Below are 24,720 nucleotides of genomic sequence, written 5' to 3' on the forward strand. Positions count from 1 at the left end.
ATAGTGTGTGGAATGTCTACAGGCATTTAATATTTTGTCATTAGTGATGGCGGCCATACAATCAACCCTTCGAGTCAACTTAAAGTAAGCACCCAGTTTACAAAATTCGAATCATATTCTAAGGCATGAGAGACAAATCTGAAAAATTCAAATTTGGTTGTACCTATCAATGGAAAATTGTTATTGGGGTACAGAATTAACAGGCAAGCAGACACTCTGTTCCAAAAGTGTCACGGTTATCTGTCTGACTCGTCTGGGTTTGACATCATTATGGGGCAGTGAAAAGGAACAGGTACGTTCCCTTTAGCCAATCAATTTTAGCAAACGCGTGTCTCAAAGGCAATTGACAGTTGTCTTAGCCAATAGGAGCACATTTTGTTTTCCGTTGAAGATTCAAGCCAATAGGAAGAGTCGTTGGGCGGGCCATCAACCAAGAACATTCCCCGGCACAGTTTCTTAGTCTGCCCAGTTCGATCGGCAACGGGAGCGGAAAGAGGAAAGCAGAGAGCCCGAAGGCAGTAGCCCCCACCACCGCCGGCCCAGGTTACCATCTAGCACCGGGAAACATAGCAGAGAGCCGCCGCCGGCAGAAGCCATTACCAACCAGTAGTAACCATGAGCAGCGAGGCCGAGACACAACAACAACCGCCGCAGCCTGCTGCCGATGCGGAGAGCCCATCCAGCCCGGCAGCCGCAGCTTCCGCGGGGGATAAGAAGGTCATCGGTAAGACTACGGGAAATTAGCTAGTTAGCTAACGTGGTTTGGGACCCAGTAGAGGCAATGCGGAAAAGCGGCGGTTGCTAACGTTAACGAGTTGATCGCTGGCTCAGTTAACCGTTGGATATCTACGTTAATCTGACATTTTTGTCAGCCCGCATAGAATATTTGAAATTAGCAGAGGGCCAAATAAACATTATTTTAGCCAACAGAACCCCTTACATTTCTGGAGATTTTGGATAATTTCTCGGATGTCCGTAAAGCTGAATCTAAATAAGGTATTGACGATTATAGGTTTTATATTTAGCAAAGTACAATGGATTTCCTTTTGCTGTCAACGAGCGAAACTATTAAAATGTCAGTTGGAGAACGGTTCGTGTTCTCAGTGCTAGCCTTACCTCTTAACCACTGCTTGATAATTGAATATCATTTGGAAATTACCAATAGTGTCTCGTGTATTTGGAATTACTTTCATATGAGAGTATGCGGTCGGTAAAAAATAATCCTTCAATTTAAATCGGTAATCTCTCCTGTTCAACGGCCTCCTAATGTTTCAGTGTCCGCCATAGAATCCTATGGTGCCGGTTGGCCGTGACATGCACGACCGTTGAATTTGTTTCCAGCTGTAATCGGGACCCCTGTATGCCAAAGTTAATGTCACTCCTGACAAAATGGTTGTCAAGCAACAGTAGTTTACGCTGAGACGTTAAAAAGTTAACGGTAGCTATCATGTCAATCACACATAATGGTGGAACACGAAGTTAATTTCATACTGCTCACTTAACCGGCTACGGCAGCTGTCGTCGAACGCAAGCTAACGTTAGCTGCTGGCCGTCCCTTTGTTCACACGAAAGAGTCCGGTTCCGCGATGGTAATTTTTCTTCAAGATAGCCGAAACACACAGACAAACATTTGTCAATTGTAGGTAGCGAAACAATCGTACCAATGCTTGTTTATACGTCCACCAGAATACAGCTGTCAGCGGTTGCCGAATTTTGCTCGAAATTAAGCGCTATCGTTATGGCCTAGGTACTTAACAGCGATGGTAGCTCGTTGGCTATTGAGCCCACGTTAGCCTAGCCGGCTAATGTTAGCTATTTACATGGCTGAAGGGGCCACCCAAAATGTCCGCCGTATGATTCCACGGACTTTTTGCCATTTAGTTGTATGTTTGCTGAAAACAGTTATAACTACGACACATTTATTCTCATTTTTACAAATCTTTTGGTCAAAATAAACGCTGTCTGGTGTGTTATGGTCATTTCCGCTTGCTGGCTCTAATCCAACCACATGGTTGAGCACCAGTTAGCTACACGGCTATGCTAACAAGCCAGCTGGGCTCACTGCCTGCTAACGTATCCGGGCGCGACTTTACCACGTGTGAACGCTCAGGCACTGAACAGTGTGGCGCAAAATGGGGCAGTAGGTCTGTAGTAGTTGAACTTTGAAACGTTGTCAGCGAGCACGGGCTGCTATGTTATTACTTTAACCGTCTTTGACATGTTGCACTACGGCAGCTCCGTAAGACAGACAATGATAATGTGGGAATAAGAAATCTTTATATCCACACGAGAAATGTGTAGTCATTACTGGCTCATAGTTCTCTTTGGTCATGTATCACACCAAGTGCAGCTGGCATTGGACACCCCATACGCATCAGGAACTATAAAAAGAGTGACAGTTGGGAGTTAAATATAACTTCAACATTATCTGTAGCCATGGTTAGTTTCTCTTCATCTGTCGATATTTGGTTCCTTTACTGTTTCTCATGAGGTCTTGTGAAACATAGAACCTTGTTTGAATTTTTTCTTTTATGTACAGTACAGTATCTTGGCAGTGTTACATTAAAAAGGAGATGACTCAACCTTAAACTTGCTTAATGATTAAGTTATATTGTATCTCATTGCAGCAACAAAAGTCTTGGGTACAGTAAAATGGTTCAACGTCAGGAATGGATATGGTTTTATCAATAGGTAAGTGAAACCCCCCCCCCCGCGCTTCCTAAAGACCCTGATATTATCTGTGTCTGTGTGTGTGTGTCAAGGACCATTCCCAATCCTATTATGGCTTTGATTTGCTTACAAAGCTGACAAGACGATTTGTCTGCTGGTCCCCATGCTGTTGGATACTTAATTAATCCATATGCCTGCTGGTTTAGTTGTAGTCTGTTGAATTACGTGGCTTAGCAGGATACTGCCAACTAGATGTAACTGAGAGTGGTTTTCTTCCTTTGTTTAGGAATGATACAAAGGAGGACGTTTTTGTACACCAGGTAAGTTGTAGGTAGTGTGACTTTTCTAATTTTTTTTTTAAACAATCACAAATGTAAAATCTCACATCTGGACTCTTAATGCTTTCAGACAGCCATCAAAAAGAACAACCCGAGGAAATACCTTCGCAGTGTTGGAGACGGAGAAACTGTGGAGTTTGATGTAGTTGAGGGAGAGAAGGTAAACTATGCTGTTTTTGGTAATTCAGTTTTGTGACCAGGTTGAAAGTTCTCATTTTTAATTTGCAGCTTCAAAAACAAAAATACATTCTACTAATAGTTGTTCCTCAGATCATTAATTTAGACCATTAACATTTCTTTAAATAAAAAAAAATTCTGCTGTACACAGGGAGCAGAGGCGGCAAATGTCACTGGCCCAGGAGGCGTTGCAGTCCAGGGAAGTAAGTATGCTGCTGACAGGAACCGGTATAGGCGCTACCCCCGAAGGAGGGGCCCTCCCCGTGGCGGCGACTACCCAGAGAATTACCAGAGTGACGGAGAGGGTGAGCCAGGCAGTGGAGGCCGTGACAAAAGCAGCAGAGAAGGGGGAGAGAGCGCCCCTGAAGGAGACCAGCAGCAACAGCAGCGCAGACCCACTTACCCTGGCAGACGGCGCTACCCGCCATACTTTGTACGTAGACGCTACGGCCGCCGGCCCCCGTACACCAACGCACCACGCGGAGAGATGACTGAGGTACGCCGTCACAGGGCTACTATCCTGAAGCAGGCACCCAGCTGTCCCGTAATAAAGTCGGGATCCTTGATATGTTGATGTCATACACGACTTTGAACACTCTCCTTTGTAACACTCACGTGGTTGTGAACAATTTTATCTTGGTGTATCGGGGGTCTTGCCAATATCTAGCAAACTGATTCAAATAGGCCCCACAGCTACATCAGAGCTGCCTGTTGCTGCACTTTTATGCCTGATGTTGCACCGGTTGGCCGGTTTCATAACGACTATTTTATGTCGACTACATTAAAAAAAAAAAGTTCAAATGTTCGTTTGCCTGTTTACTGACTTTGGAAAAGGCTGTGTATTATTTGCCGTTTAATCTGTTTGCTTCCAGGGAGGTGAGGGTGATGAGAGCCAGGGAGGTCCAGACCAGGGCAACAAACCAGTGAGGCAGAACTACTACAGAGGCTTCCGACCAAGGTTCAGACCAAGGTTTGCATGTTGGCTTCATTGACGCAGGGCTGCAATAATGGGAGAATAAAGCATTGGACTGTCTGGATCGTAGCCTGGAATCCACCAAATGAAATTTATCTTGTAAAAAGAACCTTTTAATAATAATAAATGCCACCTGTTTTGGCCCAAGAAGCTCTCCTTTCATTGCAGCCTAAACTCAAATTGCAGCTGTGCATCCAAATTTGGCTTTTTTTCAGCAGCAATTGTCTTACAACTATAAAACTGCATCTTGTCTTAGTGGATCATGTGTTTGCATGAAAGCTTTGTCACTGTACATCATGTTTGCTTACAGCCTCTGGCTTTTTTTCTTGTTCTCTCAAGGGGTCCACCCCGTCCCAGACCGGTGCGGGACGGTGAAGAAGACAAGGAGAATCAGGGTGGCGAAGGTGGTCAAAACCAACAGCCCCGCCAGCGGCGCTACCGCCGTAACTTCAACTACCGCCGCAGACGCCAACAGACTGGTGGCAAGCCCGGCCAGGAAAACAAGGAGGCCAAGACAGGAGGTGACCCATCTGCAGAGAAAACGTCCGCTCCCGAGGCCCAGCAAGGTGGGGCTGAGTAGGAAGTAAACTGCCCACCGGCACCTACCATCTTTTACCATCGTCCGGGTGAGTCTATGGCCTCATGATGGCTGATTTGGGTCAGCCTTCATTTCCATCACCTTCAGTTGCATGTACATTCAGATATCCTCTTCAGATTCAAAATCTGGAGCATAGTGGGAAACTTATAATATTAAGATTCAGTACTTGCCTTTTTTTTTTCTCCCCCAAGTATGCATGGCTAGCTTGTCATTCGCACTCTTTTGGCTTTGTAATGGCTGTTCCAAAGCATGAGGTAATGCAATGGATTTGATAAAGCAAACTGTCTGGCACCATAGAGCCCACTCGCTATTGTCTCACTAACATATGAGCAGTGGGTTTGGGCTTTGCATTCTTTTTCTGCTATCTGGTGATGATGCACATTTTCAGGCAACTCATTATGTAGCAATCTACATGACTAAACCCAAAAGACTAAAAATGTCAAATGAAAATTCAGGTTACAGATGAACTAATTGTACAACAATGTACTAATTTGCAATTTTTTTTTTTTTTTTTTTTACAGTTTTTTTGTCAACAAGAAGAAACATCAAACAAGATCTGAGCAATAAAGATTTGACTTGACGAACGTCACAAGCTTGCACCATGCATTTGACCAGATTACCACCGATTGCCTGCAGAATCTATGCAGACTTGTTTTTTTTCCATTATTTTTATGTGACAGCTACAAAAAGTTTTGGGGAAACAGCTAATGTTTTTCTAAATCTGTCCTAAGTTTTTACACCAAATGGTTTTTAAAGAGAAAATGGAATTTGATATCTGGTCAGTTTGACATTTTTAAATAACTTTTTATGTATTCAAACATTTTAACAAAATGCAAGCTCAAATAAAAGTCCAGAAACCAGGAAAACAGTTTCTAGTGGTGGCTTTATTTTATTTTTCAAGTATACAGGCTCTACACAATGGCACAAACTACAGAATTAGTTTTCTTTCAGTTACAATGTAGACTGTTGGAGTGTTTTTTCATGTTATACATTTTGACAAAGACAACATGTACGGTGCAGTAAATATTTAATCTGCCATATTCAACAATAGTAGGCTATATCATAAACTACATTTTAAAATGGCAAATGTTTACTAGAACCTTGGTAACAAAGAAACCCTAGACAGCATCTCTAAATGACACTAACACAGTGTGACACAAATGCAACTAGTATTTAGCACTATGTAGTTGAAGTTTCTCAGTTTGGGGTCAGAAGACAAGAGTCCTTGAAACCAAAGTTTAGGAAATACACTTAAATGATTTTTGCATGCAACTTTTCACACTATAGTGCATGTAGACAATAAAATTAAAATTTCTAGCTCCTAGATTTGAAATAAAACATGAGGCTGCATCTTAGGTTCATTATTTACTACAGCCAGTAAGTTAAAATTTACATTCACACCAACAAGGGAATAATAGGGTAGTGCTGTACAAGTTTAAGAAAATGTCCAATGCTGGTCAAATCCTGTTACTGCAAATATCTAATTTGTTGGTTGCATAGTAAAGGAGGTGAAAAAGCTCTGATAGCTCTGATACAAATAGCTTTTATTGACATCTAACTTTTCATTCAACTTAATGGCCATGCTTTAAACTGGTTTGCATTGTCTGACAGTAGAGACCAACCTGAAATGTGGACACTGGCTGGTGTCAAACCAAGAAACACATGGTTCACTTTCGTACATCTTATACCATTGGGGCACCAGGATGGCTTCAGTGTCCACTTTTAATGCTTGACATATCCACAAACATATCTTTCAGTCTGTTAGTTATGAACTTCTGGACCACTGTTAAAGCAATTAATAGTTTTTCTGTGGCCAATGTAATTCATCAGCAATGCATTCTCAACAAAAAGTGAACATAACGATAATCAAAAATCTAATGGAAGGTGTTTATTTTGTCCACCACCTTTACATCCTTATTCAATAGTTTTGCCATTGAGAGACACTAAACATTGGTCTCTTTGCGCAAGCGCTTCATGCGTTGCACATTGCTCTCCATGGCAGTGGGGTTGGTGATCTCTGTGGCACAGCTAGCAGGAAACCAGCCTCTCTCTCCGTCTCGCATTCTCTCCCCATAGCACCAGGCTGGGAAGAACAGACAGTCTTAAGTTTCATAAGAAAACTCTTGCATACTTTTTTTGAATTGTGGAAGAAGGGACATTGACTGGGCTGGATTTGAAGTTCTGTTACAGGTAGTGACAACCAGGGCCTCACCTTCCTCTTTCTGTAGGACAATGACAAGCTCAGCCTGTTGAAGCCCCAGCTCATCTGGCTCCTTTGGCATGTACGCTTTAGTGGCCTCATACTGTGGCAGACCTGAAACACATTCCCATAATTCTATGTGGTGAATAACCCCAAAGCTTTTTATGTTAGGTGCAATATACTTAACTGGATTTTATGTTTCTGTTTTAAGCATATTGAATGTGGTTCTTCTCACTCAGTTGCTGTGAAGACTTAAGTACCCTGTTATACTGTAAATGATCCTGTGGCACACTGCTGAATATCTACAGCCCATCTCATTACTTCCTGGGATGTGTCATTTTACCTGGGAAGACACACCCTTAGATAAGGGTGTCAAATGTCACAGATATTACACACTCTTTAAACAACAAATATTACACAACCACTGTGAGTGTTGTCTGTGTGATGGTTTTGTTTTAAATATGCAATTAAGAGGGAGTATCGCAAATTTCCGAAGCATGTTTGGCATTATTAGAAAGTGTTCAGACCCCTTCAATATGTGCATACTTTATTGTGTTGTACATTTAATTTTAAATGGATACATTTGCATTTTTTGCCCATTAGTCTAAATTCATCAACATATACAAACAAAGTGGAAATATGTTTGTAGATTTTTTTGCTAATTTATTAAAAATCAAAAATTGTAGTATTCACTTCAAGTATTCAGACCCTTCATTCAGTACTTTGTAAAGCCCACTTTGGCAGCTAGCTTTGAGCTTCTTGGTTAAATCTCTACAAGCTTGGATTTGGGCAGTTTGTCCCATTCTTCCTGGCAGATCCTCTCAAGCTTTATCAGATTGGATGGGAAGAGGCTGAACTTCAGGTCTCTCCACAGATGTTCTATAGGGTTGAAGTCTAGGCTTGGGCTGGGCCACTCAAGAACAGAGACTAGTCCTGGAGCCACTTCAATATTTGCTTGACTGTATGCTTCAGGTCATCGTGATGCTGAGAGGTGAACCATCGTCCCAGTCTCAGGTCATGTACACTTTGAAGCAGATTTCTGTATTTGGCAGCATTCATCCTTCCCTCAATTCTGACTGGTCTACCTGTCCCTGCTGCTGAGAAGCACTCCCAATAGCATGAAGTTGCCATCACCATGCCTCACTATAGGGATGACATTAGCCAGGTGATGACCAGAGATAGTGCTTGTAGTCATGCCCAAAGAGTTTTTGTGTCATTGGGTCAAAGTATCTTTTGCCTCATGCTCTGATTCCTTTTAATACCATTTGACAAACATAAAGACTTCATTGATGTTGTGTTGCTGAGATGCAGAGGAATCTCTCTTAGACTGACTGTTGGGTTCTTGGTCACCTCCTTGACAAAGGCCCTTCTTGTCCATTTACTCAGTTTGGCTGGACTGCCAACTCAAAGAAGAGTCCTGGTGGTTCCAAACTTCTTCAGTTTCACAATTATTGAGGCCACTGTGCTCCTGGGAACACTTAAAGCTTTAGAAATGGTTTTATGAACATGCCCTCAAATAGTGCCTTGCCACAATTGTACTGCGAAGGTCTACAGAGAGCCCCCTTGACATAATGGCTTGGTCGGGGTTCACACAGATCAAGAAATTGTTGGGAAATAGGTCAAAAGCCTGGCAAAGAAGGGAGAAACTATGCAGGTAGGCAGGCCTGTGTGAACAAAGTTGTATTTTTGTTGCAGATTCATTTGTGATGGAAAATTAATGCAAACTGTTTGTTTACTGTGAAACACACTGCATTACCCAACTACTGAGGGCTCCCATGACAAACAAATAATTTACACAAGAGAGGTAAGAGAACAGATTTATCGGTAGTTGTTGAAAATTAAGGTCAAACTCAGAGTTAACTCAGTGTATTTCAAAGAATGGCACCCCTGTTAAATACAGAACACTGACTTACCATCTGTACAAGTGAAGACACCTGCCTGCTCATGCTCTGTAAGAGCAACTATCCAACGTGCCCTGTCCATCCTTAGCAACAGAGACAAAAAAGCACAGTTAAATACTGCTCCACACCTAGTTTAGTCAACTGTACATTTGATTAGTCAAAAAAAATCTGTTCCTTATGAATGAACTAAATGCATGGCAACACTTTAGGTTGGTATTCAGACTTCTGTCAGTAGAGGGAGCCAGACACATAATATTAGATCTGCTTTCCAGGTCATGCAAGAGAAGGTGATTTTTGAATATGTCACAACAGAACCAAGTTTCCCAGAAGCCACCGTAACTATAACCATCAACATTCAGAGATAGCAAAGCTGTTTTTGATTTTACGTATGAACCAATATCTGTTTCATCTATTATTCCAGATGAAACTGTATCTAATATCATCTTATACTTCTTAAATCTTGTGTTTTCATATGTAAATTTCCACTTGAGAGATCCGAACTGAACTAATAAGGTTGATAGAAGATCAGAGAAGCAGTACCTGGAATCGGCCACCAGGGAGATGTGCTCTGATCTCCCCTCGCTGTTCCTGCTCATCCGCAGTTTGAAGGAAAGAGATTGGCTGGAGCTGTTCTTGGCAGGCGGAGATGTCCGTCCCTCAGCATCCTCCCCAACCTCCACCTCCACATTCTCCAGAGTGGCGTAGTCCATCACCACAAAACTCTCCTCACTGGAGATAGGGACAGTTTTTTTTTTACTAATATTTCAATTTTTAGCTATTTTAACTAGATAGATTTTACTCTCTGGCCACAACATTAAGGAACATTAACAGAAATAATGTGACTTTAAAATTATAGTGCAGCTAAGCCCACCTATAAATGTACAAAAGTAAAGTAAACAAAAAGCAAAGTAATCTCATTCCTTTACTATCTGCTAATAGCATTTCCTCTATATTACCACCTGAAGATCAGGTCAGTGTTGACTTTACAACCCTCAAAATGACTCTAGTGTTGTGGGTCACATTGTTGAGCTGACATTGTTTGGTTTCTCCCTAACTCAAAACAGAAAGCTGAAGTCAGTCAAGCTAACATTCTGAATGCAAGATTGAAGAATCTCAAGTATGCAGGCACCACATCCATACTCTCTCCTTTCTCTGTCCCCTTCCTCTCCTGCCTTCTCTGTTTCTCATGTTCCCTGCCAACCAGCAGCTGGACTGACTTAACGTCCACAGGAGTCACCAGGAAAGATGAAATGCTCCATAACTCGCTTGTGAATCTGAAGTTTGTTTTCTCTAGTCCCCCAGTTTAGTAGATTCCCAGCTAGGCTCTTTTTTATTCTAAAAAGCAATTTGTTAGAAATTCGCAATGGATATACATACAATACATATGTCCAATGATTAAGCACATAAGCTTCCTGCTCTGGTTTCATTGTTTCAAATGCCAAAATAACCATCAGTAGGATATTACAGGAGGCATCTTAAGCGATCCTATTTGATTGTAGCTCAATGATTGTGATTATTTTGACATCCTGGAGAATATTTACTGACATTTATGTGATTTAATATGAAAAATAATTTAAGGGAATATTCAAAAAGATCTCTGTAGTTTAGACCCACTTACCTCTTCTTCTTGGTAACGATAAGTACGTCATTGAAGAGAAAGAGGTAGTAACTCCTGTTGCTGAAAGCCCTCCAGATGCTGAGCTCCTCAGTGGAGACGGCCAGCTCACCACGCTTTTTCAGCCACCGCGATGATGAAACCAGAGGAAATGGCTGTGAGGACACAAGATTTATCAGGTTAGCAACTGGACCAAGATGTTTTCTCCTGCAGGGTATCTGCATTACTTCTACATTAGGGAAAGAAGTCCCACTTTGTTTCTTGCTGTTCATTTCCACACCAATAGCCAACATTTTACGCAATATGTCAAACTCTGGGAACACTACATTGATTGTATTCTTACTTGAGGGTGTTTGTGCAGAAACATACAATCAACTCTCACCTTGATTTTACCAAAATCCATTTGTTTCTGGATGGTGTACATCTGCTCCGTCCTCTCCATCCGCCTTGCTCCATCATTGCAGCTAGTGACCAACTGTTGAGATATTCATCACAACAATGGGAATAATGACAATCAAGACAGTAACAGAACATCAGCTTCACAGTGCCAATTCCTGTTCTGGAGCTGGAGATTCATCACACACCCAAGCTTGTACTCGGCATCTCTACCTTGCTAATGGCGTGCAGCGCCCAAACAGCAGCAAAGTACTCAGCTGTCTTGTCTGGAGTTTTCTGGCAGATTGTCTGTGAGGAGAAAACAAAGACACAAAAGACAGTTATTTACTTCTGTATGCAAATCAACCTTAAGCACCACTCATGACATAAGTTTGAAAATAAATTTCCTGAAACATGAATAACTTACTGATCATTAACTCTAACACTCTATATGCATATACTGTATATTCAAAGTTATAGTTGTGTGTGTATATACCGTAGGCCTACATGATTCTTAAAAAAAGTCTCTATGATATGATACATACAGAAGTATAAATGCTGTTTGATTTTAGTGCGTGCATCATTTCAAACTTTAATAAATAACAAGATAAAACAGCTTTATAGTTACAGGAGAAAATATGGCGAATGCATACTTCAGTTAGACTGCCACGTAAAGAATGATCTTTATGGAGTGACAGCCATGAATTACCTAAATCCACTTAGGAAAGATTAATAAAGTAGACTAGTAAAGGGGAATAAACAAACTAGATAATGTTCTGCTAAAGGCAGATGTTTTGAATACAAACCATAAGACCACCAAAACTTTGGAGAGGTTTGCAACATACAAAATATAACGCATTGTATGTAAAACAAAAATGGGAAAGGGAGGGAAACCTAAACATACTGGAGGAGGAATGGAAGAATTTGTGTGAACTACAATGTAAACTTTATGTCCAGCTGTTTTGTTCTTTTCTTCCTTACTCCTGTTCAAAAGACTCATTAAACTAAATTGTCCAGCTGCTGAAGCAAATCCTTCTCATATAATCTGGTCAATATTGCTCAATATTGAGCCCATTCAGGCAGGAGGTTCATAAGGTTCAGCAAAAAGTTCCCCAGGTTGACGTTCTAATTAAACTTGAGAACCTTTGTTTGGGAGTCCTGCCTTCAGAAAATGGTACCTCTAAGGTCAGATCCCTGGTCCAGATTCTAACTGCTACTGGTAGAAAAGGTGGCTAAAACCCACAGTACTGACAATTGATGATTGGCTTTGATTAAAATGAAAAGGCTAACTTTCAAGTTACATGTACGTCCATCATTTATTTAATTGTTTTTCTCTCCTTTTTGAAGGGAATTCTTTTTTGCTTTTGTATTCTATGTTGTTACTCAACTATATTCTAGTACAACTTTTTTTTAACCTAAGTCAATGACAGATGAGGCTTTTAAGTAGTAATGCAATGATTATATTTGTCTTATGTACCTTGGTACATCATAAAAAAAACTCCCTCACTCTCCAATGACACACCTGCTGTCACAAGTCATTGCTTCATTTTTAGGTAGGACAGCTGTGGATGTGGGAAAATAAAGGTTAAACTAACATCAAGCAGCAGTGGCAGTCTGGTTACTCGCTGCATGGGAAGGATGAGAAATGAGATCATGGGGAGGCCTCCGCATTCACTGCTCCCTTCAATTTGCTTCAGGGTCTCTTTGAACGCAGTGTTACTGGTCCTTCAAGACAGAAAGAAAAAGGCAAGTTTAGCTCATCCTGCCATGTCTTACTGTAGAATGTCCGCAGGATGTTACAGTTTGTTGTGCTACTCACAGCAGCTTCTGCAGTGTCCTCTGTTGGAAGGTCTCATTGGAGCAGTAGACAATGTAGGGCTCAAAATGGTGTGCAGCATGGTTCTGAACAATATCACTAATGTCTCGAATCACTGGACTTTCATAGTGACGCCGTTCAAGATCCTCAAAAAACCTGAAAATGGGAAGAGAGGGGGAGGTAAGTAAAGAAGTGAAGACTATGTTTTTCCTCGCACAGACTAATTACCTGAGCAGCATACACACTACTGTGTGAGGAGTATGTTGAGCCTGAGCTGAATGTGATAACTTTGGTATTTAATTTCAGGATATTAGCATACTTGCACCATCAGTGTACAGATTAATTTATTACCGTTATGAAGTTAGTAACATTTTGAATCAGTTATGACAATCTAATAAAACTAGTAACTAACTATATTGGTCATATATACATATTGTATTAGATCCTATTTACATTAGTGTGTCCCTGTTAAATTAATGGTAAGTAATGTTTGTAACTGTTTATCTGCATTTATCTATGTATCACTGAAAGCAATTGTTTTTGAGCCTGTAATTTCTGAAACAAAAGGCATTCTTTTTTTAACTCAGTGGATGTAAACTTCAGAACAATCCTGAAAGCACACAGACTAATCATTTCAACCTACCAATATCCCAAAACACTAAACTAATGTAAAATTTGATTTTTACTATATCACACTGAAGCAGGTGGCCCCTGCTGACTTGACTGACTTGAATGACTTTGAGCCCTGCCCTTATCTTTTTAACAAAAAGGAGTAAAATGATATCTAAACAACAACCCAACCCAGCAAGAAACTACAGGACACACATTCAAACAGATACTGTAAGTCAGACATGTCACACAGCAGTGTCTGAGACAACTTCTACCTTCTAGTTACACAGATCCTGTTTTACCTTGTAAAAGACAACAAGAGGATCGAAGGCAGACAGACACTTCTTCTCTTGCTGCTAGAACTAAATCTATTTCAATTCACAGTAAAGTAGCCAGCAATGCACAGAGCAAAACAGGCTACTTTCAAGCACATTATCATCTTAAAGCCAGGAATACCACTCAGAACAACTAGGCAGTAGAACCAGTTTAGTTAGCATGTTTTAACATGTTGATGGGGCCTACAGGATACTAAAGACATGCTAAGGGCAAATACTCTATCTGAAACTTCAACCCATTTTCCACTTGAAACCGCATCCCCATGAGAAAACAATGTAACTATTTGTCAAAAAAACAAAAACAACAAACAAAACAAAAAAACACACACACACACATACACGATGTGTAGCTCCATTTAAAGTCTGTAGAGTAGATAGTGTATGCAGATAAACCACACTGATAGCATCATCAGATGCTTTTGTACAAGTTGGTGAACATCCCCCACAACCAGTTTTTCATCACCCTCTTACACAAATACACAAATATACAGACTATAAGAGTGTTGTGCCCACCGTTGACTGACTTGGTGGATGACAGAGATGTTGGAGAAGAGGTGGTGGTGCTCTGTGGTTGTCATTGTTTTCCTCAGTGCTTCACTGTTCTTGAAGTGACGGACCAGAATGCCCAGGCTGTGCAGGTACGAATGCTCTGAGGTGATTATCTCAAAAATGGCCTGTCAAATGACCACACATACCCAAATGAGCTTGCATGAGGACAAACCATTGACATTTGCAACATGTACTTTAATTTCAGCTTCAACCTTTAAAAAGGAAAAACTCATCCTGGGGGTTCTGAAGTTATTTGTCATATTAGCATTTTTTTCAATTTACTTTTCGTGAACCCATTTCCCCTCCAATAGTTTTTTCTCTTGTGTATGATTTAGTGATGCACTACATTTCCCCAATTTCCTCTTAACAACATCCAGCAAAATTGGCACTACTTTTCGCAGTCTGTATAACTGTAGGTTATATGTTTGGTGAAAAGAGCAAAGCAGTGATGGAGTTCTTCAGAATTACCAATGTGCAAAAGAAAAGTCCCTGACACAAACGCTGCTCGTGGAAAAATCTGCATCTCTGCTATCCTCTGCGACAAATTTCTCTCTGCATATTGAATACTGGTGCAAAATGGTGAATCTAGGATTTGATACTGAGTGACACAAAAATTAAAAAAAAGTAGCCCCCATAGAAACTTATTCACTATGTACTGAAAAGTAATGGTTTGCAAATTATCTAAATGTATAAGAAAAATATACCAGTGGACAACCAAAGAAGTCCAGAAATGAATGACACATCAGCAGTGGTTGATTTGTAAATATTTTGTAAAGAAACATTAGTTAACCTCTGAGCTTGTGGTCAGGATTGTAGGTGAGCTGTCAGTTGGTGATGGCACACCTCCCACGCTACTGTAAGGCTGAAGTGGCTCAAAGATGACCAAAGGGCATTAATTGACCTAAATCAAGAACACTACTTCCTGAAAATCTCGGGCCAACCTTAATGTTTCAGGCTAAAAGCTCAGAATTTCATTCTTCAGTTCTTCCTGATATTATAGCATGCCCAGTAGAAGAGCAGTGTTTCTTAACTGATCTTAGTTCCCCAACCCCAAACTTCACCCAAATACTTATATATCCCTTAAACATAGCATTAAAGCTGCCAGAGAGCTACAAATATGGAGCACACCGCTTGAGCACTAAAACTAGACCCATTAGGTGACTAAAGGTACAAAAGAGCAAGACAAACACCTGCTCAGGAGAGGGCCTGAGTGTGAGTACACTGGCAGGGTGTGGCCTTATTCAGGGACTCTAGTGCACACAGGGTGGACCTTTGGTATTGACACAACATCTGCTGTTTGACTGCTTGTGAAGACACATTGCAAAAGGGAAAATCCACCCTGAGATAGTGTAACACTGTGTATATGGTATAAGTCTGTGATGTTAAATTGCTTTTCAGGAGTTATTTAGTAATGAAATGTGACTGGCTTTGTTGCTATACCAATATTACCCCAACCTGTTTTATCTCTACTACTGCTCAGTGAGTCCCTTTCCTGGAAAGCCCTTTGAAAGAACCTCTGGAAATTAGTTTGAACTTGTTTCCAGACAATGTAGGCACATCTGGGATAAAATAAATAAATTCAATGATGAAACTGCTTTTTGATTTTAAAAGGGCACATCACTTCTCTGATTCGATGGGTTATCCCGAGTCTTAAAACTTTTAACAGAATGCCTGTGTTATAAACTTTAGGTGTGGGGTTTTAAAGAAGTGAGGATTTATGGGAAATATAGGGTCCACTGTTTTTATGGGAGTAAAAATTTAGGTATCATGGCCTCTGTTGCATCAATTTTGATTGTTCTTTTGTTAAATCTGTCTTTTATATGTCTTTATTTTAACTCCATGCTATGGCTGTTTTTCTCTCCAGGTCGGTGACAGAAACAACAGATGATGTAAACAGAAACTGAACAACACTATGTGAAGGCTTGTTTTTCTTAAAGTGCGTGTTTCTTTGTTGAAATGTTATGAACATGGTAATGCACCTAACTAGAAATGCAAAATGTCTCATGGTTGAAATGAATTCTAGCATTTAAAATCTATTATCTATGGAGAAATTGGTATCAGTGCCTCTTATGTGATGGTTTTCCTCCCTGTATGGCTGTTGGACACTGATGCAAAATAGTGAGTGTAGAAAAATGTTCTGCCATTGAGCTACATAAGACCTGTTCTGCTTTCTGTAGTACATAAAAGTAAATGACAATCTCTTCTCGGACATTTCTGTACACACACACGCACACACACACACACACACACACACACACACAAATACTTATACTTCTATCTTTGTGAAGACACTCATTGACATAATGCATTCCCTAGCCCCTTACCCTAACCTTAACCATCACAACTGAGTGCTTAACCCTACCCCTGATCCTAACCTTAACCTAACTCTAAAATTCTAACCATAACTCTAAAACCAAGTCTTAATCCTCAAAATGTGATTTTAAGGTGTCTCAAAAAATGAGGACCCGCCAAAATGTCCTCACTTTCCCAAAATGTCCTCACTCTGTTAGTAAAATACTTTTTTTGGTCCTTACTATGTAGCAAGTACAAGTATACACACACACACACACACACACACACACACACAGGAACATACTTACCTCTTGTCTCTTTCTCTCCTGAGGTGAGATCAGTGACAAGATTCCTGTGTCCTTCACCTTTGTAGAAGATAAAAAAGAACCCATTGTTAACCTCTCTCACATTGGACTTCTTTGCTCACACTCTGCATGTCAGTACAGTTAGAGGTTTACCTGTGGTAGCTGGCTCCAGGTGAGCTGTGCTGGCCGGTAGCTCTTCACCACAATGCCCTGGTCCTCCACAGGAGGCTCCACCACCACAAAGTCATCCAGCAGCTCATCTTGGTTGGTGGAGTGAAGCCCCCGCTCACGGATCTCCTGGTAGAGGCGCGGCGTAGCTAAGGATCGCATCGACATCAACAAACATCACTTAACTGTCACTCCAGAGTCTCAGTGTGCAATGGTTTTGTAACAGGGATTCATGTGACTTTTTGCATCACACAGAGAACATTTTCATAACCACTGAAGCAAGAAAACACAAATGCAAATTCCTAAAATGCACATTTTAAAGGATGAAAATACCTGGTTTCTAAAATGAAATTTTTCTCTCATAATGAGTCTATGCAGAATGCTGTTGTTAGTCATCCATAAATCCATCAGAGGTATTGAAATATGGTAATTGTAGGTGTTTTGTAAAGCACAGGAAATGAAATGCTAAAGCAGAGGTGGAGTCTGTCAATTCATAATAACATGGGCCACTCTGAGTTATAACCATGAGGGGTGAAAATGCACCTGTTTGGAATAAAGCTGATAGTGAGTTTGATTTGAGTGCTGCTTTCTGCCAAGAGTGTTTCATTACTGTAATGATAATGAGATCCTTAAGTTAGTGAATTTGGTTTTGGTTTGATTCTCTCAGTGGTAAAGTGAAGTGACATTAAACATTTTTCTTAAATGACCATTCTTGTGTCTTACAATTTTTGAGAACAGATCAGAAGATTCCTCATGGACCAAAAAGCAGAAATGATGGTGAAACAATTTTAGCATCTTCAGACAGTTCTTAGACAGATTTCTGTCCAGTGAGACCTCAGCTCTATAAAAGGACAGACAATCCACATAACTAGAACCTAGAAACTGCTTTTGAAAAAACACTTCTCGAAACATATTAATGGCAGTATATGAGGGCACAGGACAAGTTTCCACCTTCAGGTCTCAACAGACATTCAACATGCTAGAGTGAATGATTTCCTGTTCAGTCCAACCCTGTTGCCTTAAGGGATCTTTTCTGAACTATGAGATGGAGGTTATGACATCCACACATCAAATCCAGCTAGCCAGTCAACATTGCCAATGCTGAGAAGTTCTACAACATATTATTACTTAACAAAACAAAACAAATCAAAACAAAAAAAACCCCCACCAAACATCATTATTTCCCAGCTATATGTAGTCAGATAGCCAAATTTAGAGCTGTGGACAGAGTGACACATTACTGAACATACCATCTTTGAAGGATCCACGTTGCTTCTGGTTCCTCTTTCTCCCCAGGGTTCGCTAGAGCGGAAACAGCAGTGCAGCCTCAGTTTATCACTGTGGAATACTTGTGCATCAATGATACTCAGATTTTCTTTTTTTTCTCCCAACATCTCATTCTTTCTTCAGCACTGCCTCTTTCTAAACCCAACATGGTCTTACTCAACATTAGTACTGGTCTGGAAGATAGGAAACAGTTGCCATCATCCTTATGTCTAAAGGAGAATTTGACAGAGGTCACCGCCAATGCTATTGGTAACGCTGGCTGTGACCTATGAGCATGAACAAAATCGTAACTGGGCTCTGTTTTCATCTCTTTGGCAGTGAAATCAACATCAGTCTTTCATTTCGTCATTTTTTGTTTAAAGTCAAAGAATGCTTTAATACCTTTCTTAATAGATTAATTTAATTCAAATATAGATTACTTATTTGCTGGAAAATGACAGCTACAGATAGCCCATCATTATGAAATATTCAGAAGCTAATATCCAACAGATAAATGAATAAAAAAAAAAGATACATTTACTATGATTGTATGGTAAATGGACAGAGTACCACACTGCCCTTTGAACCATAACCCCTCTGCATATTCACCTTTCGTCCAGGGCTGCGGGCTGGACCAGGACTGGGTGCTCTGCCCTCACTGACAGGTTTCAGCGTGGCCATAGCCCCTCGTCCTGATGTTATGGCTTCAATATCCAGGCTGGTCACAGCTGCTCTGTACGACTTGTTCCTGCGGTTCCTCCTCAAAGCAAAACCATCTCCATCACTGTCATAATCCTCCCAGGACACATCTGGCCCCTGGGTTGAGTGTCGGCTCCGGGTCCCACTGCTGGAGTGCTCCAGCCCCACTGGGAAAGTCACCACAGTGGTGTGGTGGCGGTTTTTAGGCCGGCTAGCTGTAGCTAAACTCTTGGGGATGAGTTGCTGGGTGCCAACCTTCAGTGCCGCTGGACTCTGGGTGCTCAAAACCACCTGCTGAGGCACCACAAGGCTGTCTACTTTATCTTCCTGGGGTGTGGATGTTTGAGATAGAGGGGTGGAGGGGCTTTGTGACTGGATGCATTCATCACCTGGCTCAGATATATGTAGTTCTGTGGAGAAGTGGCTCTCCAGAATTAAAGGGGCCTGGTCGCCCGTGCAGCTGTCTGACTGGCTGTGGGACATGGTGTCCTTCTGCCGTGAGCACAGCCTGGTCTGCTGACCACTTCAAAACCTACAACATCGGAGGAGTCTGAAGAGGGAGAAAATACAGCCTTTACATGAATAACTAGGGGACATAGGTTCAAACTAGAAGCAGAGAATATATATAAACTAGCACCTTAAATGGGGACAAAGGAAAAGAGCAGGGGTAATACAAGTGACCCTGAAATACCACCAGAGACCTACAGTGGGGCTCACAGATCTCTTCCCATCAAAGAAGGGAGCCTAACTCATGATCTACTTCTCAACTAACACTTTTAGAGAGAGCAGCCAGTGGTGTCAGTCCTTAAACTCATATCAAGGGACTCAACCCGTGACTCACAGCTCTCTCCTACACTGCATTTACCAACACAAAAGAACATACAGAGAGCTGCCCCAACAAATCTGTGCACCACATTAACTACAAGAGACCTTTTTTTCTGACAAATACTCCTGACCTGCCCTGTGCAAAGAGTATGAGGTCAAGTAGAGACGCTGTCACACACATGTAATTATGCAAGCCTAACCCATATAAACACATTATAGTGGCATTCTTTAAAATGACATTCACAACAGACATTAAGAAACTTGATTTGTATGCGGTTTTAAACTATATAGCCTACTGTTATGACACATACAACCAAATAATCACTAGCTTGTTTTTTCTGTTCAGCCGCAGTCTGAATTTCCAATAAATTCGCTGCCTGAAAGACGGATTAGGGTGGGAGAAAAAAAATGTCCGCCTCACATTCCCATGGTTCATAACAACGAGGTGACACGCAGTTCAGCAAACACCGGGACTGTGAGCTTGTAAAGCAGCTGTCTTACCTGTGTGAGGTGAGCGTACAAACACCAGCAGGCCTCTGAATTCAATTATATCACAGATAAGTCCGGAGTCTGTGACAGCCGCTGTCCAGTGAGTGGAAAAGTGCAGCTTAAGCAGTAGCTGTGGTTCTTCGCTCTGCTCCGCTTTGTCACATATCTCCTCTTACTCACTCACTTCCTCCTCTGTTTGCAGGCGCCCATTAAGCTGTGCTAGCTACGTCACAACAGGTGAGTGTCAATCAATCATAGATAGATTTAGATAAAAGCTTTTAGAGAAAAGGCTCGCAGCTAAAGAAGCAACTTTCCCCGGCAAAACAGAATATTTAGATTTTCACAGCTGTTTCTGTGACGCCAGCTCCTCCACATAAAGCTCGACCAGTTTTGAAATGTCAACAAAATGCATTTAAAACATCAGGGTTTGGGTTTGACTTGTGCACATAATTTTAATCCTTATGCAAATACAAGAAGATAAACGTCCATCGAAAACGTTTCTCTGTTTATTGACGTCCTATCTACCTGAATGACCACAGCTCTTTGGCGCCCTCTAGTGACCAACAGGAGACATTAGCCTACGGTCCTGTTACTGTTAAATGAACGCCGCATGTAGACAATACGTTATGGGAAACTCCACATACAAATATATTTTTAAAAAATGGTCAAAGTGCTTTAAACATGGAATTTGTACTATCAAGTGTAACATTATGTCTGTAGCCCCTTTTTTTATATGTATTTTTTTAGTTAATTTTTTGTGTATTATTATTATTATTATTATTATTACTATTATTATTATGTTTTTGCCATTAGTGGTATTTTGTGTGTATTTATCGTAATAAATCTCATTCTAATATTTTATTCCACTACCTTTTGTTAAAGCTGTGATGTATGATTGTACATTGTACATTTACCTAATGTTGTTCCTGACATTGAAGTCAAAATCCAGTTTGCATACTTCACATATTAGCTCTATAACTCAAAAATCACCACAGGTGAATCATAATCAATCATAATAAGCTTCAGGTATCATTTATTCATGGACTTTTTATCGTTGTACGATTTTATTGTAAACGTTTTTGTTGTAGGTGTAGGCAACATGAGCACATTCTGAACTTTGGTGGTTAAGGATTTATTTTTTTCATTTTTAACAGTCTGAAAATATAATTATACATTGATTCGCCAACATACTATTCAAGCAAGGCTGAGACATGTAATATAATGCAATAGGGAAACAAAGAATGACAAAATTCAGAGAGGGTCACTATATACAGAATTTATATATATATATATATATATATATATATATATATAGATAGATAGATAGATAAATAGATAGATATGCATAGAAAGTCAAATGGCAATGACTTTAACATCATTTTCAATTTCGACATCATATGGCATCTGATGAAAGTGAATTAGTCAATATTTCCAAATGATTCTTAAACCAGGATCATGTCTCTCATGACAACATGTGTACACTTGATATCCTTTATTTGTAAAAATGTACATCCAACATAATTTTAGCAAACACTGAGAATATTTTCTGTCATGTAGGAATATCTATGTGTCATATTCAGAAATATTCAGACATCCCATGATTTAGAGTTTCAGTTACTCTTAAATGTCATTGCACAGCTTCGTGCTATGCTAACATTTAAAATCAGCACCTCTCCTCAGTTCTGTCTCAACTCAGATTTTCATTATCATATTTAAACCCAAACTGATGAACCAACATCCAAAAACACCTGGGACTGGGGGGAGCTATTTAGAGCAGAGATGTTATGAATATGAAATTTGCTGTATAATAATCAGGTTGGCATTTGTGTCTAGAGTTAATTATACAGTATGTTGTATGACCTTTGTTAATAATTTTTGTGATCAGACACTTGACCAAAGACATCTGGTCAAGTATTGAAACTGGACTTAACACACTAGTGACTGCAGATTACTAAAACACAAATGACATTAAGGAACAGTATCTTTTTGATGTTACGGCTTTTTCTGGCCGGTAGAGAGCATTCTGTTAACAGATCTGCTTATCAAACATTCATCCTCCAGGTTAGTGGGACAAAGGCTGAAACAGCACACAAGACAAATGTCTTTTCTCTACTTTTGCAATATTCAGTATGTCCAGAGATGTCTGGTGTAAGATGCTGTTCTTCCAATGAGCATGTTAATTTTTTTTTTTTTTAGAAAACACCATGTTCAAACTAGCAGGATTGTGCTCATGTTTGTTTTTCTTTGAAAATCAAGGGCACTGGCAGTCAAATGTGCTTAATAATACATCACAACATGCTTGATACACATTATGAAACATATGCACACAACATTTCACATTCATGATCCCAATAGTGTGACATTTTGGTCACATATACAAAAATTTAATTGGAACATTGGAGCCTTTTTTCCAGTGACAATCAATTAAATTTGATAATACATAATCTTTACATTAATTAAAGTAGGATATATATCAGTATTCCAAATCCACAGAGAGGTGACAACAATCTTATCTAAAGAAGCAGATTAGTTTGAGTATTGTTAGGATTAAAACTCTGGCAGTAAAATGACGCAATTCAGAAAGTGCTTCTATGAGTTTCATACAAAAATCTCATGACTAAAGATGTGATACAATCTATATATCTATATATATAATGCATTAGCTGCTTTGGGGTGTTCATGCCATGTTTATGCCAACTTTTATGGAGCTACTTCTCTGTTCATCACTTAACAGTGAGTGGGGCTAAAAAAAGGTAAAATATAATGCAATAACAAGCTTTTTACCTGTGGCATGCTCATCGGTAGCTCCTTTCAATCCATAACAAGCCTCTTACATTTTCTACTGTATATATAATAGCTTCTATTGGAGAATTGGAGAAAATCCAATGAAAAGACACTACAGATAGTCCTAATTTAGTTCAGGACAGATGCATTTATAGCAAGTGTCTTAAGCAGGAGAATCAGCGCCATGAGTTTGTTACCAAGAGACATTCTAGTGGTGGAGGGTCATGTTGCTGTGGGTCACATTTCACCCAAGCTGAGCCTCAGAACCCCCGAGGACAGCAGCTACTACAGCGTGGTCCCGTGTTTCTGGAGGCTGAAGAGTGAGACAGGGTTTAAAGGAAACAAGCAAGCTTTTCCCCACTCTCCAGTGTACTGTGTAGAGTGGAGGCTCAGGGAAGGGTAGGCATTCAGTGAAGGCCTTGGGCTGAGTGTGTAAAGATGGGAAGTACAGCAGGGCAGGAGATGGGGAGATGGCCCAGTTCACTGTTTGGCTATATCCCCTTTCTTCAAGATAATCTGCCGTTGCCAAGGGGCTAGTTTGGTCTCATCATAGCCCAGTGTCCGCAGTCGCTCCAGCTCCGTCTTTTCCTCAATCTCCTTGGCGTGTTTGGCTTGCTCCTCTGCTTTTCTAGATGCATCAGTGAAGAAAGTTTCAAAAATAAAACAGTAATTAGAATCAGCTTCCTCTGTGCTTTTTTTAAATTTTTTACTTTTTCCTTTAGTTTTAACACATACTTAGTTAGTATCTAGTTTTTGGCTAGAACTGTAGATAGGAAGGGCTGAGTTGTCTCTGTTGTTTCCCCGTATCATCTTTGATTAATCTTCATAATCCTAATTTGACAATAAGGCATGGGACATGATGTGATCGTTTTTGACCACTAGATGGGAGACTTGATCTCTGATTCTTAGTCTCAAATCACATTATGAAATTCTTGAGACTTTTCTTCTTATCATTTAACACATTTTACAAGAAACTTAATGTTATGTAAACATTACTGTTCAGAATAAATAAGGTTTCCTTACCTTTTTTGTTCCCTGTCACATCAAGACAATATAAGCACAAGAGGACAAGGTGTAAATACCTTAAACAGCGAAAACTGTTATTCCACAACATAAAACAATATTAAACAAATTTAACAGTATACAACAATTAAGAAACATGTTTTAAAACAGATTCAGAAAACATTTGATACAACACTCAAAGGAGAGATGAAGACTGCAGCCCAGAATTTTGTAGAAGGCTGTAACGGGACAAATCCATCTCTTTTTTTTTCAGATAAATATTACAAACTAGAAGTTAGATGTTTCCAACAATCTATCCACCAGCCATACATCTCATTTCAAATTGTCACATGCCTATGCCTCAGTAAACCAGAAATTCAGTCACTGCTTGAATTACATTACATTCCAGTGGACAAGAGATGGCAGAAGAAATGCATTAATTGTTCAAAGAAACAGGCAATGCATAAGTATACTCCTAGTAAAATAGATTAGTGCAACAGTGCTGTGCAGAATGGCCTCTTGGAATGCAAAATCATAGAATGTCAAAACAGATGATCTGCAATGGCAGAAGGTGAATGCTCATAGAATTGAAAAACACCTCGTCCAACAACATACACTTTCTGTTATATCTATGCATCCATTCTGTCCGAAATAATTTGGACATTGTGGTGGCGATGTTTTCTTGGTACTTAGTCCAACTTTTTTTCTTCATATTTCAACCTTAAGATGAGGCA

General features: G+C 40.1%; 3 protein-coding genes across 9 annotated transcripts in view; 1 reads left to right on the plus strand and 2 right to left on the minus strand.

Annotated features, from left to right (window-relative positions):
* The first annotated feature begins 451 nt into the window (after window positions 1-451).
* Window positions 452-5,622, plus strand: ybx1 (Y box binding protein 1). 4 transcript variants are annotated; one of them, XM_071475746.1, is made up of 8 exons: window positions 452-724; window positions 2,628-2,691; window positions 2,957-2,990; window positions 3,079-3,168; window positions 3,337-3,681; window positions 4,058-4,155; window positions 4,498-4,784; window positions 5,278-5,622. In XM_071475746.1, the coding sequence occupies exons 1-7, from the start codon at window positions 616-618 to the stop codon at window positions 4,736-4,738; spliced, it is 981 nt and encodes a 326-aa protein (XP_071331847.1). In that variant the 5' UTR covers window positions 452-615; the 3' UTR covers window positions 4,739-4,784; window positions 5,278-5,622. The 4 variants fall into 4 exon arrangements, with proteins under 4 accessions (XP_071331847.1, XP_071331848.1, XP_071331849.1 ...); XM_071475747.1 differs by having other exon boundaries at window positions 4,058-4,143; XM_071475748.1 differs by having other exon boundaries at window positions 3,337-3,618.
* Window positions 5,622-20,389, minus strand: arhgef16 (Rho guanine nucleotide exchange factor (GEF) 16). Its single transcript, XM_071475745.1, has 15 exons — window positions 20,213-20,389; window positions 18,797-19,436; window positions 18,172-18,223; window positions 16,907-17,070; window positions 16,757-16,813; window positions 14,121-14,281; window positions 12,667-12,819; window positions 12,443-12,572; window positions 11,082-11,156; window positions 10,855-10,947; window positions 10,476-10,627; window positions 9,398-9,586; window positions 8,870-8,940; window positions 6,969-7,070; window positions 5,622-6,839 (listed from the first exon to the last, which is right to left on the minus strand). The coding sequence occupies exons 2-15, from the start codon at window positions 19,367-19,369 to the stop codon at window positions 6,700-6,702; spliced, it is 2,112 nt and encodes a 703-aa protein (XP_071331846.1). The 5' UTR covers window positions 19,370-19,436; window positions 20,213-20,389; the 3' UTR covers window positions 5,622-6,699.
* Window positions 20,390-21,316: 927 nt separating this feature from the next.
* Window positions 21,317-24,720, minus strand: part of espn (espin) — a 43,137-nt gene continuing 39,733 nt past the window's right edge. For all 4 annotated transcript variants that reach the window (XM_071475739.1, XM_071475742.1, XM_071475740.1 and 1 more), the window contains 2 exons: window positions 24,008-24,028; window positions 21,317-23,612 (listed from right to left, as the gene is read on the minus strand). In XM_071475739.1, the coding sequence (XP_071331840.1) occupies window positions 23,465-23,612; window positions 24,008-24,028 (169 nt within the window). In that variant the 3' untranslated portion in view covers window positions 21,317-23,464. The remainder of the gene's footprint in view (window positions 23,613-24,007; window positions 24,029-24,720) is intronic.

The sequence above is a fragment of the Trachinotus anak genome, unplaced genomic scaffold (assembly GCF_046630095.1).
Source record: "Trachinotus anak isolate AG129_WGS33_773 ecotype Australia unplaced genomic scaffold, CSIRO_AGI_Tana_v1 ptg000004l, whole genome shotgun sequence".
Classification (NCBI taxonomy): Eukaryota; Metazoa; Chordata; class Actinopteri; order Carangiformes; family Carangidae; genus Trachinotus; species Trachinotus anak.